The sequence below is a fragment of the Camelus ferus genome, chromosome 9, assembly GCF_009834535.1.
Source record: "Camelus ferus isolate YT-003-E chromosome 9, BCGSAC_Cfer_1.0, whole genome shotgun sequence".
NCBI classification, from domain to species: Eukaryota; Metazoa; Chordata; class Mammalia; order Artiodactyla; family Camelidae; genus Camelus; species Camelus ferus.
Window position 1 is genome coordinate 43697596 of NC_045704.1, and position 18225 is coordinate 43715820.

An 18225-nucleotide genomic window follows, 5' to 3' on the forward strand; every position below is an offset into this window, starting at 1 on the left:
TGTTAATATCCTCTTTTTTATATGTCTGACTTTCGTGCCATAATTAGAGGGCCTGTCTTATCCCCATATGGTAGAAATATATACCAATTTTTTTTGTACTTCTGTGATTTAAATATTGACTTGATCAGGATTTTATTTTGGTGAGTAGGATGAGGTAAAGACAGAATATGAAAGAGCACTTTCAGTTGCTAGAATATGATTGAACCTGATTACTATTTTCAAGGTGTTATAATAGGACATGAAAATGCTGAAGTTTTCTTTTAAAAATTGCTCTTATATTAATTTTTTTTGGCTCTTATATTTTGAGAAATACTCTGCTCTTCATTTCCTTTGAAAAATAAGACACCCCCCCAAATTTTAATTTTTTAATATAAATCAGAATTAAACTATCTGTTTCATGTATTCTTATGACAGCAGGAGGATGCATTAGCACAACAGGCCTTTGAAGAGGCTCGGAGAAGGACACGCGAATTTGAAGATAGAGACAGGTCTCATCGGGAGGAAATGGAGGTGAGAGTTTCACAGCTGCTGGCAGTAACTGGTTAGTACTTTCCCCCAAACTCTCAGGCTCTATTTGTGATGTTTGTGCTTAATGTTTTTAAATAGTTTAATGTCTTTAATTTTTAAAAAGGTGTACTCTGTGACTTTGTGTTTATTAAATATAATTGCTATAAAGAAACTTAGTCTTAATTTTAAGGTTATATATGAATTCCTCATGTATTGGTTCTCATAAAAATCATTTACTATCATAAGGTGTATTTTCTATTAGTTCATTGATCCAAATATCTTACCTCTTTTTATAGTAATCACTTCCTTGTGTCTTTTTATTGTTTTATTACCCATGTCTACTTCAGTCTTAAAACACTCAAATTTAGTCTTATCTGGTGTTTAAATTTGATACAGCTGTCAACTAAATAGAATAATTTCCAGGCATGAAAAAGAGTTCTGGAGATTGGTTGCACAACACTGTACTTATTTACCACTACTTACCTGTGTACTTGAAAATGGTCAAGATGGTAGTTTTTATGTTATTATATGTTTCCACATTTTTTTTAAAAAGTCAGTGTTATATAATAGAGAAAATTTGTAGTTTTTCTATGCACAAAATTGTATGTACACTATTGTTTATATTAATTAAAAAGTGTGTGTGTGTCTACACAAAGAATGTGGTTAAGAGAGCCCAGACTCTAGAGCCAGACTACAAGGTCTGAATCTGGCTCTGCCACCTTTTTTGTCACCTCTGACAACTTATTTCGCCTTTCTATGGCTGAGTTTCCTCATCTATAAAATAGGGCTGATAATCATGCCTGTATCAAAGGGCCATTGTAAGGATTAAATGAGTAAACACACGTGAAAGCACTTTTAGAGACTGTGGCCCTGACTAGGTGTCAGCTGATATTATTGATATTTCATGTTTATATTATAATGTTTTTAAGAATAAATGAAAAAAATCAAGCCTACTTAGTGGTTAATGTATGAAATTAAATTATCTTTTAATGGTTGATATTTCCCTTTGTCAGTGAGTGAATTGATTTAATAGGCTGACAGCAACTGATGATGTCCCCAAGAATACTTTCTATCTAGGAGAAGGGACAAGAGGGATATCATGAAATACATTTATTTTCTTTGAAGCGTTTATGATTCTTTTTTTTTTTTTTCCTAATGGAGATACTGGGGATTGAACCTAGGACCTCGTGCATGCTAAGCATGTGCTCTGCCACTGAGCTATTAACCCCCAACCAAAGCTCTTACAGTTCTTGTGATCAAACTGCCCGTGACATTTTCTTTAAGAATGCTTGCATCTGTAATAGCAAGAAGTCTTTTTAATGTATAATATGCATTTATCTTATATTTCTGAACCTTTTTGTTCATGCTGTTTGTTCCCTGACTGAGAATGTACTTTTCTACCCATCATCAAGGCCTGGCTTAAGCGTTATCTGTCAGTCCCTTCTCCAACCTTCTTAATCATAATTAGCCCTTCTACTTTGTAGTTTCCAAAGCACTTCTTATTTCTGTTATTGTTCTTATTGAACACTATATTGAAACATGCCTGTCCTCCACTGTAGTGTGATCCCTAATGAAATGGGGCCCCTGATTTTGTGACTTCCATGTGACCCACTGCAGTATTTGGACATTGCGTTTCGTTGTCAAGTGGAGAGCTTCAAAAAAAACAGCTCCTACTCTGCCAGTCTGAAAACTAGAGCCTGTAGGTTAAAGTAGAATAATATGTATTAATGGTCTCTGGAAAGATTTTAAATGTTTATAATTTGTTGGTTTATATTAGGTAATTTATTAAGTAATGAACCCCAAGTGTGTTGTGCTGGATTCTGCATTAGGGACTGAGAAATATATAGATGAAAATGCATTATTTCTGTCCTTGAACATCAGTCAGTCTTGAGGGAAAATAGATGTTTAAACAGATATTTGCAGTATACTTTAGCAGCAGCCATCCATAATGGAGGTTCAAAAGGGGAACAGTGGTGGTGCACAGAAAGGCATGCTCGCATCTGCCTCTGCTTGGAGGATTTACAGGAGAATACACTTGCAGAGATTTGAAGGAGGAATATTAGTCTGCCAGCTGGACAAACTAGGGAAAGTGTTCTTGACAAGGAACAGTGGATGCAAAGGAGTGAAGGAATAAGAGGTCTTCCCATGTCAGAGAACATAACTGGTCAGTCTTTCTGGAGCATGCTAATGTGATTTTAAATGAATGAAAGAATTGTTTTATAAAAAGTGCTATTCAGCTACAGTATAGTTGAAGAATAACTGTTTGACAATTAATGAAACAGTTATTTAGAATTTTTTTGCATGTATTTTGCTTTAAATAAAATTATAGATTATTTGAAACTAAGACTTGTTTTTTCTAAGATGTTTGACTGTTTTTATAAATAGTGTTTCTTGAAGAAAAATATTTTGGTGTGTGAGTTTATGTTTGTGTCTAGACAAAAATAGTCTTTTGATAGATTTGTTGCTCAGATAGATTGTTTCCAGTCAGTTTTATGTGAGTGGCTGAGCACCTGAGCTTTGTTGTCAGGCCTAGCTGAGATTCCTGTTCTATCACTTGACAATCTATCTTAAGCCCGTTTTCTTACAGAAATTGTTTTGAGAATTAAAAGGGGAAAATGCCTGTAAAGCACTTAGTATGATGCTTGGTATTTGTATGCCTACAGCAAATAATAGCTCTAAAGTACTTCTTTAGTGCTAAAAGCTCTACCACAGGTTCCAGTTAATTGAATTATCTGGCTAACAAGAACATCCTTTTATTTCTCTTAAGTGTATCAGGGCACTTTCCCTGCATTATGACCTAGAGCATAGAGAAAATGGTTGGATTTTCATCAATGATTTAGGATCCTGTAGTCCCTTATGGCAGTAGTTTAAAAATTCAGTTCTTACAGAGAACTGTCATCTAGAAAATTGGACTGGATTCTGACTCCAGAGCTTGCACTGGCTTAGGGGAGTTTTGGGTATGCATGATTTTTGGCACTTTGCACATATGTATTTGTTTTGTTTGGGAGGTGGCGATTAGGTTGGTTGGTTGGTTTGTTTGTTTGTTTGTTTGTTTTAATGGAGGTACTTGGGATTGAACCCAGGACCTCGTGTATGCTAGGCATGCACTCTACCACTGGGCTATATACCCTCTCCCCATGTGTATTTTGCTGCTGCTGCTGCTTTTTTTTAATCCATAAAAAATTCCTGACGTCAGTTTATGTTCTTGTAGTTTATCTCCTTTTTCCTAAAAGGAGAACATTGGAAAAAAATGTTGTGTTTCCTCCTTGTAATTCAAACATTGGTTCAGTTACAAAATGTAACTGAACATTCTTTTTATTTGTTGTTTTTAATTTTGTTTTTTAAAAAGTAACAATTTTATAAAAATGGTTTTCTTACATTCACTTGAGTTATATTCATTTTACATTTGAAGAAACAGACTCAGAAAAATTGACTTTCAGTTAGTTGGTTAATGAAAGGAAGAGTGAGGACTTAAACCAGTTTCCTAACCAAAGGTCTCCACAAGTACAGTCTAGCACTGGGAAATGAATTTCCACATCACCCATAAAGATGATTACATTGAAAAATAAAATCTGCCAGAAGTTAGAAACCATTTTGCCTGGAAAAGGAAAGCTAATGAAGTAAAGAATAATAATGGTTCCAGTGGGTGGTCCTGATGCCTGACTAGAGACAAGGGCCAAGGAGCAGTGGTAACTCGTGGGTGGCAGTAACTCAGTAAATGGTCCTTGGAGGTCTCAGATCCTGGCAGCACAGAGGCTTAGAGATGTCCTGCCCCTGTTTGGATAACCTCTGAGGCCTCTAGCCCTGACATGCTAAACTTGTAACGGTGGTGCTCATGAGCATTTAATATACATATAAGGTTAAGGTTACTAACAGTAGGAAGCAGAACTCAAAGTGGTTTTGGTTTTCATCAGTGTCTTTTAACCTGAAATCTGTTCTAAAACTCCTTGAGTGATCACTTTTCATTCTTTATCATTTATACCTTTTGAATTTTGTATCATGTGCCTCTTTTACCTGTTAAGAAGAGAAATAAATTTTGTTATTAGTGTTAATACAGAATGATGAAAACAGAAGATTCTAGAACTTGCTATCTGTATTCTCTGGTGTATAGGCTGTTTTAAAAAATGTGAACTCCTGTCTTCATTTGAAATTTTATGCAGCACTTTAATGTATAAAGTAGATAAAAGGGCACTGTTCCAGGTGAAGCAGGTGTGGGGATTATTCTGTTCTCCTGGAGTACCTGGGGTGTTTTCAGGGAACCCAATAACTGGCAGGATTTGACTTGAGAACCTTTCAGGTAGTAGATGAGCATGAGGTTTTTAATAGATTGTCTGGTTTTGAATCCTAGCTGTACTACTTGATGCCATGTGACACTGAGATAGTTTTTTATCCTCTTGAGCCTCATCTGTAAAATGGAGCTAGCACGCTACCTCCCAGATTGCTGCCTAGCTCAGTATATGACACTTAAAATGGGCCTCATTGGAAGCAGGTTTCTTCACCCCGTCTTTCTGTGCATCTTAGTTCACAACGTATCTGGAGTGGCAGTAAAGGCAGGTGTATACTAACTTTAGACTGTGAAAGTCAAAGATATGTTGCCATACTGTTTTATATTCTGGTGTTGTATTTTAACAACAAAAAAGGATTTTGAACTTTTTTTAGCTTCTCTTTGTGGAGATAGCAGTTACCCTGGGGACTGAGTAGTGACAAGTAGGGAGCACAAAGAGGAAACTTCCAAGCTTGGTGATACTATATTTCTTGATCTGGGTGATACTATATTTCTTGACATGGGTGTAACTAGTGAAATTTCACTAAGTGAAAATTCATCGCGCATACATTTATGATTTGTACAGCCTTCTATTCTTTAATAAAAATAGGCATCAAAGGGAGGAGTGTATAGCCAGTGGTAGAGTGCATGCTTAGCATGCACGAGGTTCTGAGTTCAGGCCCCACTACCTCCAGTAAAAAATAAATAAACCTCATTACCTTCCCCCAAGATAAATAAATAAAATAAATTATACCCCCCAAAAGTTTTTAAAAGTAGATATTACAAAATAAAAAATAATCAGATATTTCTTCTATGAAGTGCCTGCCCATTGGATATCTGCTGCCGCGTAGAAGTAGTCCAGTGCCTGTTTACCTGAGAATTTTTCCATGATTTAAAAATGCTGACATGTTAACCCATGGCAGTCCTTCAGGTTATACATCTCTGTAATTCCAGTGCCTTACTATGGGATTTTGTGATGGAACATTGAGGTTGATAAGGGACAGACTGAGTGCTTTGGTCATAAATAAACTGGGAAGATACCTGTCTCATCTCTGATAGAAGCTCATACACTCTCTCGGTGTGTCTAGAGACAGCCTTCAGCTTGATTGGCCTCTTAACCTAAAACTGTGATACAGTACCTTTGGCTCTTAATTCAGCTGCATGGTGAACAGGTGCTGAAAGAGATTTTCTCTGTTGTTATCTAGAAATGCTTTCATTTGGTTAGGTTACATGTTTTGGCAAGTAAATTGTTGTCTTTAATGTCAGAGAATGGGTAAATAATTATTGCTTATTCTACTGTAGGCAGTTTTAGTGCAATTCAGCAAATCTTTTGAGAATTATGTGGAAATTATTTGGAAGTAAAAACAGGCAGAAGACTTTATGTGGTTTTTATATTTGTGTTTTGTGTGTTTTTGGAGCCTTCAATTCTGTGCGATCCAAGAGAAAAATCTCAGCCTCTATTTATTTTAAATTCCCATAGACTTCAGTTTTCGAATCACTTAACTCTGCCAAGACTTATTTTTATGTAAGGACAAAATAACAAAAATCTGTGTCCACTGGGCCTTCCTGAGGTGTGTTTTGGGTATAGGCAGTAGATGAGAGTGAGCCTGGAATATGAACTCAGACTAAGAATGAGAATCAGAAGAGGATGAATGAGGGAGGAAGAGGATGCTAGGTCTGCCTTCTCCCATACTAAGAGAGAATAAGTCTTGCTTTGGTCTCTATCAGAGGAAATGTAGATTTTATTAAAATCTGTTGTAACCTTGTTTTAGCTTATAAAAATTACTCTTATCTGCAAGATGCAGATTTCTTTATTTGAAAATTTCATATAGATAAATTGAGAAGTGATGAGCAGCTTTGTTGTAATACCAACAGCAGGAGTGCTTACTATGTGCCAGGCAGTGTACTCCACATTATTTGTTTTACACTTGGTTCTTAAATGCTCTTATAAAATGTATCTCCATTTTGAGGAACTGAGGCTGAAAGAGGATAAGAAGCTTGTATAAAATCACATAACTAAAGTAGTAGAGCCTTCCCAATCCTTGCCCAGAAATACAGGTTATTGCCACGATCTCTATTATTTTAAAATGCCATTTTATGTTGAAAGTTGTCCTGAAGTTGTATACTTTATAAGACCTGTATTTTTTCACACGTCTATTAGACCAGCTCTTGAAGTCTGCGTATCTGTCGGTTGTTTATGATTATCTACTGACCTTGTTTTTACCTTTTTTATGAGTTTGAAGAAAGTGCATTTCTTTCTCTCATATTAGGACTTAAAAATTCTGCTTTATGTCTCCTCCGGTCTTAGCAATCAGGAGAAATAGCAATGACTTAGGAGGCTGACATTAATGCTAATTGCAAGTTAAAGTTCATCTTTCTTAAAGTTCCGAATTTGTGTTTTCACTGCCACCAGCTAACTATAAAACCTTGGGGGAATCGCTTAACCTTCTTGGTCTCAGACATGTCATCTGTAACATGAGAGTTCAACTGTATAGATACTGTGCTGCTCTGAAATTCTTTCCTTCTGTGTTCTGATATTTAGCCAAGTGTCAAACATAAAGTGATTTGTACATTATCTGGACATAGGTATGCACTTAATAAATTGGAGCTGTTTTTAATTATTAGGGCATTTTCTCATGAAGTTTTCTGCAATTTGATGATCTTGGTAATAAAAGAATGGAAATCAACCAAATTTTTTTCGTTTTCATTTGGGTATCCCTGCTGTTGGCTACTTCTGCACAGTCCTGACCAATAGGGAAAGCTCCAGTGTCTGGTGACTGTTCTTTGTCTTTTCATTTTGGGGACATCCCATGACTGCCATCTAGAAATTGGATTTGCCCTGTTTCTGGATTATGGTATATTAAAAGAAAAAAAATAGGAGCAACTAGTAGTGAGTAGTCTATAGTAAAATGTCTAGATTAATTCTTTACAAATATTAAAAACCGATTTGTATTCTGAACAGGCTCATGGGTGTCTGCCTTATAGTAACAACCTATTCTGAAATAACTTAAAACATTAAAATCAAGGGCCCATGTGGATTGACTGGAGAGGAAGAAACTAGAAATTACGGACTTTAAAGTCTTTTAGAACAATCAAGTTCAGAGAGTTTCTTTGCCATCTTCCTTCTAAAACGTGCAGCCTCCATTAGAAAACTACCACAGTAGAAAGCACTGCTTCCCAAGACAGTTCATCCAGTTGTTGAATTCTGGTCCTGTAGAAGCTATTTCATCAAACTTAATTCTGTTTCTGTATTTGTTTCCTTCTTATGACAGCCCATACCTTTTCCCTTCTAGCATTAAACTTCCTCCCAGTCTCCCAGCGCTGTCCTTCTTTCCCTCTTCTGCTCTTATTCTTGCTGTCAGACTTCCCCTTATTTTTCCTGTTTTTGATTCTCCTTCAGTATCTTCCTTGACATCTTCCTCATTCCTTCTTTACAATGTAAATAGAAACTAAAAGCACAAGTAAATAGCATAATAACTTTTCTTTATTCCTTTCCATGCTTTTACCAAAAATATATTTTAAACAAATAAACCCATGGCAACTTCTGACAGCCATGACCAGTAGGGAGAACACCAGCTGCTGGTGACTCTTTTGTCACTCACTTGGAGTCACTCATTATTACTAAGATAATTTGAAAATTCCTCTTATCCCAAGATAAAAGCTGAAATACCCTTTTCACAAAGTATTATTGGTAGTAGTGATTTATAAATACATAATTAGGATTGATTTTTCTTGGTGTTTCTTCATTGCTCAGCCCCTTTCTAACCTTCATTGACTAAAACCAGAGGCTTATATCACCACCTCTGATTTTGCAGAATTGATCTGTCCTTGCATTACATTTAGCATTGATTGTTTGGAACATAGATTGTTTTTCTGATCCGTATGCATTCCATAGCTGTTTCAGTCTGTACCCATGCAGCATAACATTAACCTGACTAGTTCATTGAAAGGAATATGCTAAAATGTAGTCAGTGTGCGGTCTGCAAATCACAAACAGTTAAGATCTGCTTGGAAAAAATATCACAATTTGTAAGAAACACCACAGAAGTTAGTGTTGGGTGTTACTTGCTTTGTTTGAAAGTGATTAAGTGTCACTGCTGTCTAAACAATATAACCCTCTTGAGAAATGATGACTTAACTGGAGCTTCTGACTAAACTTGATTTTACAGTACAAGTATGACTTGTTGAGATGTTTCTTTGGAGGTCAGGGATGCTCTTTCTCTAACAACTGTTTTAGCTCTTAAGAATTGAAATCAGGACATTTCAGTTTTTGGTTAAATTTGTTTCCAAAAACTGACAGACAATAGAGAATCAATTGATGGTAATAATATACAATTCCATTTAGCTAAAGATTGCACAGATACCAATTACTGGTATATAACAGAGGTGGCCAAAACAAGATCTAGATGAAAGGTGATGGAGGCTTGGACCAGGGTGAGGGTGGTAGAAGTAGTTAGAAGTGGTCAGATTCAGAGGATATATTTAAATGTAGAGCTATCAGAATTGCTCCTGGGTATGATAGAAAGAGATGTTAAGGGTGACCTCAAAGTTGTTTATCTAAACAACTGGTAAAATGGAGTAGCCATTATCTAACATAAGTAAACTGTTGATAAAGGAACCAGGTTCAGTATACAAAAACAGATGTTTGTACTTGTCTGACATTTGTAGTCACAAAAGAATGCTTATGGGGGGAAGGTATAGCTGAAGGGTAGAGTGAAAACTGAACATACATGAGGTCGTGGGTTCAGTCCCCAGTACCTCCATTAAAATAAATAAATAAACCAAATTACCTCCCCTACTCCCACCCCCCAAAAAACAAATGCTTATAGAAGAAACATGCATTGGAATTTGTGAAAGAGACTGAAAGTATATATTACATGTGGATCAAAGAGGGGCACTATGCTATATTAAAACTTTTATTAACAGAGAGTGTCATGTACAGTGTTAGTTCTTAGATGTTCTCTGTTAATTTGCCATAAATAGTTTAAATAGAAATGTTTATTCTAAAGTGAAACTTGAAATCTTCAGCGTTTGTAATTGTCAAGCCTCTTAGTTGTTAAGTATTGTTGAAAAGATGCCTCTGGGTATATATGTGCACCAAGGACTCTAATATCATTTCTATTTTTGCTTTTGAGACAATACTTTATCCATAGTAATCCTGAATTTTATTTCTTGAGATAGAGATTTCTGGTTAAAACTCAGTTGGCAGAGATGGAATTCAGTGAGAGATAAAATTCACTACTATATATTTTTCAATCATGTAATAAGTAGGCCATGTACTTCTGTGTGACTCAGTTTCTTTATCTGTAAAATGGATAAATAGCACCTATGTTATAGGTGATTGGCAAAGATTAAATTAGTTCATTCATGAAAATTGCTTAGAACAGTGCCCAGCATATATAGTTGGTGCTCAATAAATGCCAACTGTTATTAAAAGGAAAAGTGGGAAAGTTTGCTTCTAAGATGATTGGATGATGTGTTCAAGATAAATCCTTTGGTCCCAAAACTGAACGCAGATTTGTTGTTCTTTTATCCATAGTACAGATTTTGATCATGTTCTTTTGAATATAATGAGATTTTTATTCTTGGTTTTTAAGGAAACTTTGGCAAAATATTTCATACATAATTTAAAATGTTCTTTCCTCTTATATGTAGAAATATTGGCTGAAAAATTTTTAGTTGCAAACTTTTCTTATGTGTTACTGTATCTTACTTTTTATTTATCTAGCACTTCGGTTTTCAAAACAATTTTGACCCAAAATTGTGATTTTTGTCATTGCAGGCAAGAAGACAACAAGACCCTAGTCCTGGTTCCAATTTAGGTGGTGGTGATGATATCAAACTTCGTTAATTAGTGGCACAGATGTGCCCCCCCATCTTTACATATATGTTGTTTCTAGTTGGCAGAAATAATTGATTAAAAGACCAGAAACTGTGATAACTGGAGGTACTACGGTCTATTTCTCAACCTTAGGCAGTAACAAGACATCACAAACTGCCATGGTTTTGCACTATGATATAATACCTGCATTTCTAATTTTGTATGCATGTAGCCAGTAATAATTTGAAATTTTTTTCTATGCAAGCTTACCTTGTTGGCATTATTTTAATGAGTTGAAACTATCCACTTGTAAAGCTCTTTTTTTCCTCCATTTTAATTTAAAAGTTCATGTCATTTTAAAACAAGTCAAGAAATTAAAATTTTTATCAGAGGGTTTTCCCCCAATCAGTTAAGTTTTTTTGTTTTTTTGTTTGTTTTTGTAATTTTAGACATATTGGTTATACAGCTTCATTTTAGGTAAGCATTCTTGGTTTTTTGTTTTGTTTCCATTTCCTTTTGTGTTTTTATAGCCTATGGCATTTTAAAACTGCTGATGGTTTGCATTATTTACAAACTAAAAAAACCTGGTAGCATAGAGCTGTCTGCCACAGCCTTCTAACACAAAGTTTACAGTTGTTAAAGTTACAGTATCCTTTTAAATGTTGATAATCAGCTCCTTTTCTTTCCTTTTTAAACATAAAATTTTTTAATTGGTATTAACTCTAATCTGCCCCAGATCTGTTTTAGATTCTGTTCTGTAATGAGTTTGTGTGGAGATATTCTCCATAGATGGTAATATTCTACTGAAATACCTAAAAGAAGTCGCAGGATGGCTTCTGTTTTATTCAGGGATTTTTTTTTTTTAAGTCAATCATAAAAGGGATACTGGAGCTTCTTCATATATGTAACAACATATTAAACTGGAGACAGTGATGAATCAGCTACAAAGGTAATATTGTATTAAAATCATGTTTAAGATAGCTGCCTTTATGTGTATTTTATAATGCATGCTTTTGTAAAAACAATGCTGAATGATGAAAGATTTCTTAGAAAATGTTCATCTGTGCAGAGGAAACATTTTCTTCCATTACTTACTCTGGAAAAAAACCCACAGGTTATATATATGGTATTTTCCAAAAGGACTATTAATGGAACCTTTTGAGATGAATTAGTATAAGAATATTTTTTAAATAGGCTCACTGTCAAATTGATTGCAACCTTTTTTTTAATACAAGACTGGAAAAAAGTGCTAAGTCATTTGGCACCTCCTTACAAATATTTTTCATGGTCACATTCATTAAATGTTAACTACATTTCTGAATTTTTGCAAAAATGTATTTTATCATAATAGAATGACATTATTTTAAAGAGTTTGAAAACTGACATGGTCAATTGAGAAAATGAACTGAAGTCTGAATAAGGTCATTGCATTTAAAATGTTTATATATACTTGATAGATGAGGGAGGTGTGACTTTCTTGTATATAGGTCTTATAATTCATAAACATATCCTGTGTCTCAGAATAAAAATATTTGTTATATATTTGAAGTCATCATGCATGGTAAGGAGTTGTTTAAAGTGTTATAAACAATAATGCATCATAAAAGACCATGCTGATCTTGTGTAACTAAGTACTATGAATGAATTTGGTTGGTATTTGGTGTTGTGCAGCTCACATGTTTACACATTTAGTGCCCTGATTTCCCAAGGGAATCGCCTTTTAAATGGTCCTTACAGTGATGTTTTAAGGTTACTTTATCACAGGGCTCCTTGATTTTTGACTTCTGCACTTAAATTTTTTTAATAACATGATGGTGATGGTACATTTTTCTCTATTTCGTCTAGCTAAGAGCTTTCAGTCCACCAGTAACTAAGATCAAATGTTATTAAATGTTCATGTTGCCATCCTTCTGTAAATACTGAATTTTCCCCGTCATTTAGCACTGTGTTGCTTCCATCTGTCTTAATGCTGGCATTAAGATCATGAGCCCTTTTTCTCCAATAGTGCAGGCTTTGAAAACTACTTTTATTAAGTTATTGATGCAATTTGATATTTTTCCATAATTATATTTAAACAAAATTACATCATTGCATCATGTTTTCTAAATTCATCTCCATCAAAACTTGCCTTAAGCTACCAGATTGCTTTTGCCACCATTAGCCATATTGTGTGTTTGTTTAATTTACTTTCACAATAAACTTCTGTGTAGTGAACTTCTGGGTCTTGAATCTTTATTGTCATAATCCAACAGTTTCTGTTCTGGTGTTCGTTATGACATAAAAATTGATTTTGTTGTTTCTTAACTGTTCTTGCATCCTGCTTTTTAGCCTTAAAAAAACCGCTGCCAGCAACAGTGGCATCTAGTGGTCATTTCTGTTAATTCCAAAGAAAATCTTTAATGTAAATATCACAAAGAATAGTAATTTCCCAATGTTTATTACACTTTTCAAAAAACCTGGCTTGATTTACCTATTCTGTGAGGGTATGACTCTGTAACTATAGAGTAGTGACCTTGGAGGAAATGAAGAATTCCAAAAATTGCACATCCAAATAACTACCATCTTTCAAGCTAGTCATTCTAGGAATATATACCCAATTTGATTGTGCTGGTGTTATATCAGACATTATTAGGACTTTTCTTGGCATATTCCTACATCTTTTACTTTAGAAGCATGCCGTAAGCTTGATCCGTAAGAAAAAGGATTACTTATTTATCACCAGACTTACTTCAAATAACAAATACCTTTAAATGCTGAATTCACACTATTAAGCAAAGTTTCAAAGAATAAGATTCATACTTTGAGGGTTAATTTCAAAAAATTATTTGAGCAGTAGTAGCATCATGGGTTCAGTAAGTATATCACCTCCAGAAACAAGCATTTGGATATGTTAGTTTGGGGCTGCCTGAGAAAAGAGATAATCTTATTTGATTTATGCCTCATTTGGCACTGGGGAGCTTGTTCAAGTGATAAGCCACTGTATGAATCATCCATTGCTACATAACACATTGCCCCAAAACTTAGCACCTTAATACAATAAACATTTCACAGTTCCTGTGGGTCAAAAATCTGGAAGATGCTAAACCCAGTGGTCTAATCTGAGGTCTCTCCCGAAGTTAGAGTCAAATTGTCAATCTGGGCTACAGTCATCTCAAAGCTTAACCATGGCTGAAAGATCCCCTTCAAAGCCCACTCGTTTGGCCATCGAGTGGCATCATTTTCTTGCAGATCAGTGGATGAAAGCCCTTGATTCTTTGCTAGTTGTTACGGGTAGAGATCTTCTTCATTTCTTTGCCACATGGGTGTCTCCAAATGGCAGCTCACAGCTTAGGAGATGGTTTTCCCCTTGTGGTCCAAGGAAGAGTGCATGCCTAAGATGAAAGTCACATCTTAACCTAATCTTGGGCTGCCATATTCCGTATGTTAAAAGTGAATCATGGGGTCAGGCTCACACTGAAAGGTGGGCAAAGAGTGTGAACAGGTTTTTAAAACCACAGCTATATTGCCATATAAATATATATCTGAGTATTTACAAGACATCAGTGTTTTGATCTCCCAAACATTCTCTAAAGGTAAGATTTCAGTCTTTTGCAGGCATATTTCAAGGCATTAATCCCCCCCAGATAGCATCAATTCCCTTTCTTGCATCACCGTGGTATAAACATATATGGTATTTCAAAAATGATACAAGTCTAGAAAATATTTTTAGGATGGAACCATGGGTGGAAATGGCAATTTGGTTCATTTAAATTTAGGATACTCTAAAACAGATATGTCACTGTATGAGTCAACTCTCAGCTTTTGGTTAGAATAATTTAAGCAACTTGGAGTTAAAGTCATTATTGGCCTTATTCAGGTTTCAGAAACATTGGGAAATGTGAGAAGATAAGATAACGGGGGAAATTTTTGATCAGAGAAGATAAATGTATATCCATGATGTTCAGTAAGGTAGGTGCTAGCCATGTGTGGCCATCAAGCACTTGAAATGTGGCTAGTACAACCAAGAAACTGAATTTTTATTTGTTAATTTAAAAACTAAGGCAGGGTTAAATATTTTTCTGTTAAACAAAATGTTGTTTTAGGAGGACTGCATTTCACACTGGCCTTTGCAAATTTAGTGTCCAGATTGAGATGAACTGCTAGTGTAAAATACTCACCAGATAACAAAATAGATAACAAAAGAAAAAATACTTATTTTTTAATTTTGATTACATATTAAAGTAATATTTTATATACTGAGTTATACTGATACTTGATACATTGGGTTAAAATACATTAAAATTTTTTTTCCTTTTTAATGTCACTAATAGAAACTTTTTAATTGTGTATACTAGCTCACATCAATATTAAAATTGTAAGTGGGCACAGATCATACAACCAAAAGGAAAAATAAAAAGGAAAATGTTGAGGCTTACTATTACTGTTTAAAAAAAAAAGATTAAAACAAAGTATGATATGATTTTATCCCCTAGGATCATTTCGGGTAAAAGTGTCTATCCAATGCCCAAAATAGACATGGTTCCTGCCCTCAGGGAACCTACAGTCTAGCTCAAAAACTAACCAAAGCAGTAACATTTAAGTTATATTGAAAGTTCTGGCTGTTACGAGATATGTCTCATTTGGTCTGAGTGGTCAAAAAAAAAGCTTCCTTGAGACATTTGAGCTGAGATCTGGGGGATGGCAGACATTACACCAGCATTGAGAAGTTGACAAAAATATTACACGTAGCATGGCCAGTTTGAGAAACTAAGTGCAGTTGAGTATGACTGGGACATGGAATGAAAGGGGGCTGCAGCCGTGAGATGAATCTGAAAGGGTCAGCACAGGCCAGGGTGAGGTCACAAGCAGTGCTGGATGGGTTTTTCCAGCCATGTTAAAATGTTTGGACCATTCCCAAGGGCAAACAGTAAGCCACTGAAGCATTGTGAGTTTGAGGGAATAGGTGCTTGGTAAAGCTCATTTTTGGTTGATTGGAGAGAACAAGACTAGATGCAGCAAATCAGTCCCATTGATCATATGGTGACCCAGTAGGGAGATTAAGAGTAGCTTAGTGGGCACAGAAACCTTGCAAAAAAGTACAGGAGGCATAACTGACAATTTTCCCAGTTTCTCTTATCTGGATAGGCTGGTTGTGTTGCCTAAAACCCGCCAAATTTTATTGACTTGAAGACTTAACTCTTACTTGCTAAATACCCATCGGTGATTGACCTAACCTGACAGAGCCATCACTGGAACATTGCCAGCCATGTGACAGAGTCAAAAAGATAGTGTAATGAAATAGACACTGACTTTTAAAACTGTCACCTAAAATTGACACATGAGACTTCTGTTTACATTTCATTGGACCTAGCAAATCACAGGGCCATTTCCAGCTTCAACTGGTCAGGGAACTGCAATCCTACCTTTTGCCCTGGAAACAGACCATTTGTGAGCAGCTCTAATACCATCCTTTGAATTATTAAATATTTAATTTTACTATCCTTCCCTCAAGAAAATGTATCTACCATGGGAGACAACCTGAAAGTCCTAGCTGGTCGGGCATTAGGCTAAAATTCTAGGATATGTGGTGATCTGCCCTCTACACAGCCAATATACAGTGATGAAATAGGGACAGGAAAAGTGCAGGGAACACTTCCATTCAGAAGGGAAGAATAAAGTCATTGATCTTTTATGATATGTCATTGGGGAGACCATTTGAGGGCCCTCTGCCTTGAAAGGGGAGTGTTCTTTGTAAGGCTGATTGAGAGGGACTCACCAGTCCATCACTTTTCATGACTCACGGCCCCATCCCTGGTCTTTTGTGTGTGTGTGTGTGTGCCTTGACAAGTATAATCAATAGTAATCATGGTACTAAGATTCTGTTTTCCAGGCTGTTCACTGAGGCTTCAACTTGGTAAATCTTCACCTAAATTACAACACATGAGTTTTAACAGAAGGGTTGGCATCCTTCCAGCCTCCAGTGTCAGTTTCTCTAGCCACTTTCCTGTCTGAGTGATACCACCATCTGTCCAGCTACCCAAAGCTAGAAACCTGTGTTTTTATCCTTGACTTCTTTTCTCCTTCATCTTCTATATCCAATCTGTAGGTCCTGCCAATGGATTCCATCAGTTCTGTCACTGTTAGACTTTTTTTTTAATTTACACACAAAGCTTTTACCATAACTCAAGACATTCTTATAAGTGCAGTCCTCCTAACAAATCTGTGAGGTTACAGTCATTTTAGAAATGAGGAAACTAAGGCATGGAGAAGTTAAGTAGCTTGCCAAGGCACAAAATTATAAAGTGGCAGAACTAGGATCAAATTCCCAATGCATGTACTTAACCACTCACTATACTGTAACCTGAGGCTGTCCCTGCAAGTATGCCTTGAACTGCCTTGATGACTGACTCCCTGAATAGTCTTAGCAGTCCATCAACAGTCAGTTCAGTGTTTCTGAACACCCCTACCCTGTTTGGAGGAATAGCAGTTGCTGACATTCTCCCAAGTTTTCCTACTCTCCTGAGGCATCTCCTGCTCCTGCTCTGTATACCAGGCTCTGGGCTCTAGCCTCCTCCCAGACCACCATCCCAAAGCTGTCACTCCTACCCCTGATGAAAACCTGAGTGGATTATAATTAAGTCCAAGGTTTGGGGATAGCACAATGAGCAAATATAACCATTTGTTGTTGACCGACATTGTTCACAGAAATCTATCTGCCTATTAACCCAACAAAGATATTAGTCAATTTCTTGGGGGCCTCCGCAACCTTGTTCTTCCTGTTTCTTGGGTTTCCCAAACTAAAAATCCTTTTCACTGTTGACAAAAAAAATTAGTCAATCTAAGAAAGAAATAGAAAATTTTATTTGAGACAAACTGAGGATTATAACCCAGGAACCACCTCTCAGAATGCTCTGAGAACTGTTCCACCCATTACAGGTCAAAGCACAATTATATAAGTTTTGAGACAGAAGGCTGTACATTAAATGATGTATTATTGACAGTTTACACAATCCAGAATCGTACATGGTGGGCAGTGGGTCAGCATAACCCCTTACAGGACAAAGAAGGAAGGTTATCTCAAGGAGTTGTGACCCTTGATAAAATTAAAAAGGATGTTATCTCCTAAGGAGGTCTGGTTAATACTGATGCACAAGACACACTAAGGGGAGGGATGAGGCCTAAATTTTATGTTTAAATTTTTTTCATTTTGCCATAAAATATTAATTTTATTCATCACGTTATCCATAGTGTGTGGCTTTCTTTTCCTCCTTCTTTGCTTACACCCCCACCCAGGCTTTCCTCCCCTCATTGGTTTACCAGAAATAAGTCCCTCCAAGTGTTTTTTAAATAGAAGAATCATTCCTAGTCAGGTTGGATTTGAGTTCAATTTAGACATTTCAAATTGACTAAGATTACTCTTCACCAACATAAGGAGGCTTTTTTCATGTCTCCTTCCTACACTACCTAGGCCAGCTGTCCAACTAACCTTTCCTAACATCTTTAACACTTGCCAACCATGGTAAGAGGTAAATGTCTCCCTTATCCCCAGCCTCTCCCTCCTCCCCATATTAGGTATAATTGACAATTTTTTGTTTATCTTTCAAGAAATGTTCTCGCTTTTTTGGTGTGACCAATGTTTCTTTTATTTCTGTTT

At 35.9% G+C, this 18225-nt stretch overlaps 1 protein-coding gene across 2 annotated transcripts in view; it reads left to right on the forward strand.

Annotated features, from left to right (window-relative positions):
* The window catches only part of CBFB (core-binding factor subunit beta), a 47374-nt gene extending 34568 nt beyond the window's left edge, over window positions 1–12806 (forward strand). Inside the window, exons 5-6 of one of the 2 annotated variants that reach the window (XM_032486489.1) lie at window positions 415–541; window positions 10554–12806. In XM_032486489.1, coding sequence (XP_032342380.1) covers window positions 415–541; window positions 10554–10576 — 150 coding nt within the window. In that variant the 3' untranslated portion in view covers window positions 10577–12806. The remainder of the gene's footprint in view (window positions 1–414; window positions 542–10553) is intronic. The other variant, XM_032486488.1, reaches the window with a different exon arrangement.
* Window positions 12807–18225: the final 5419 nt, after the last annotated feature.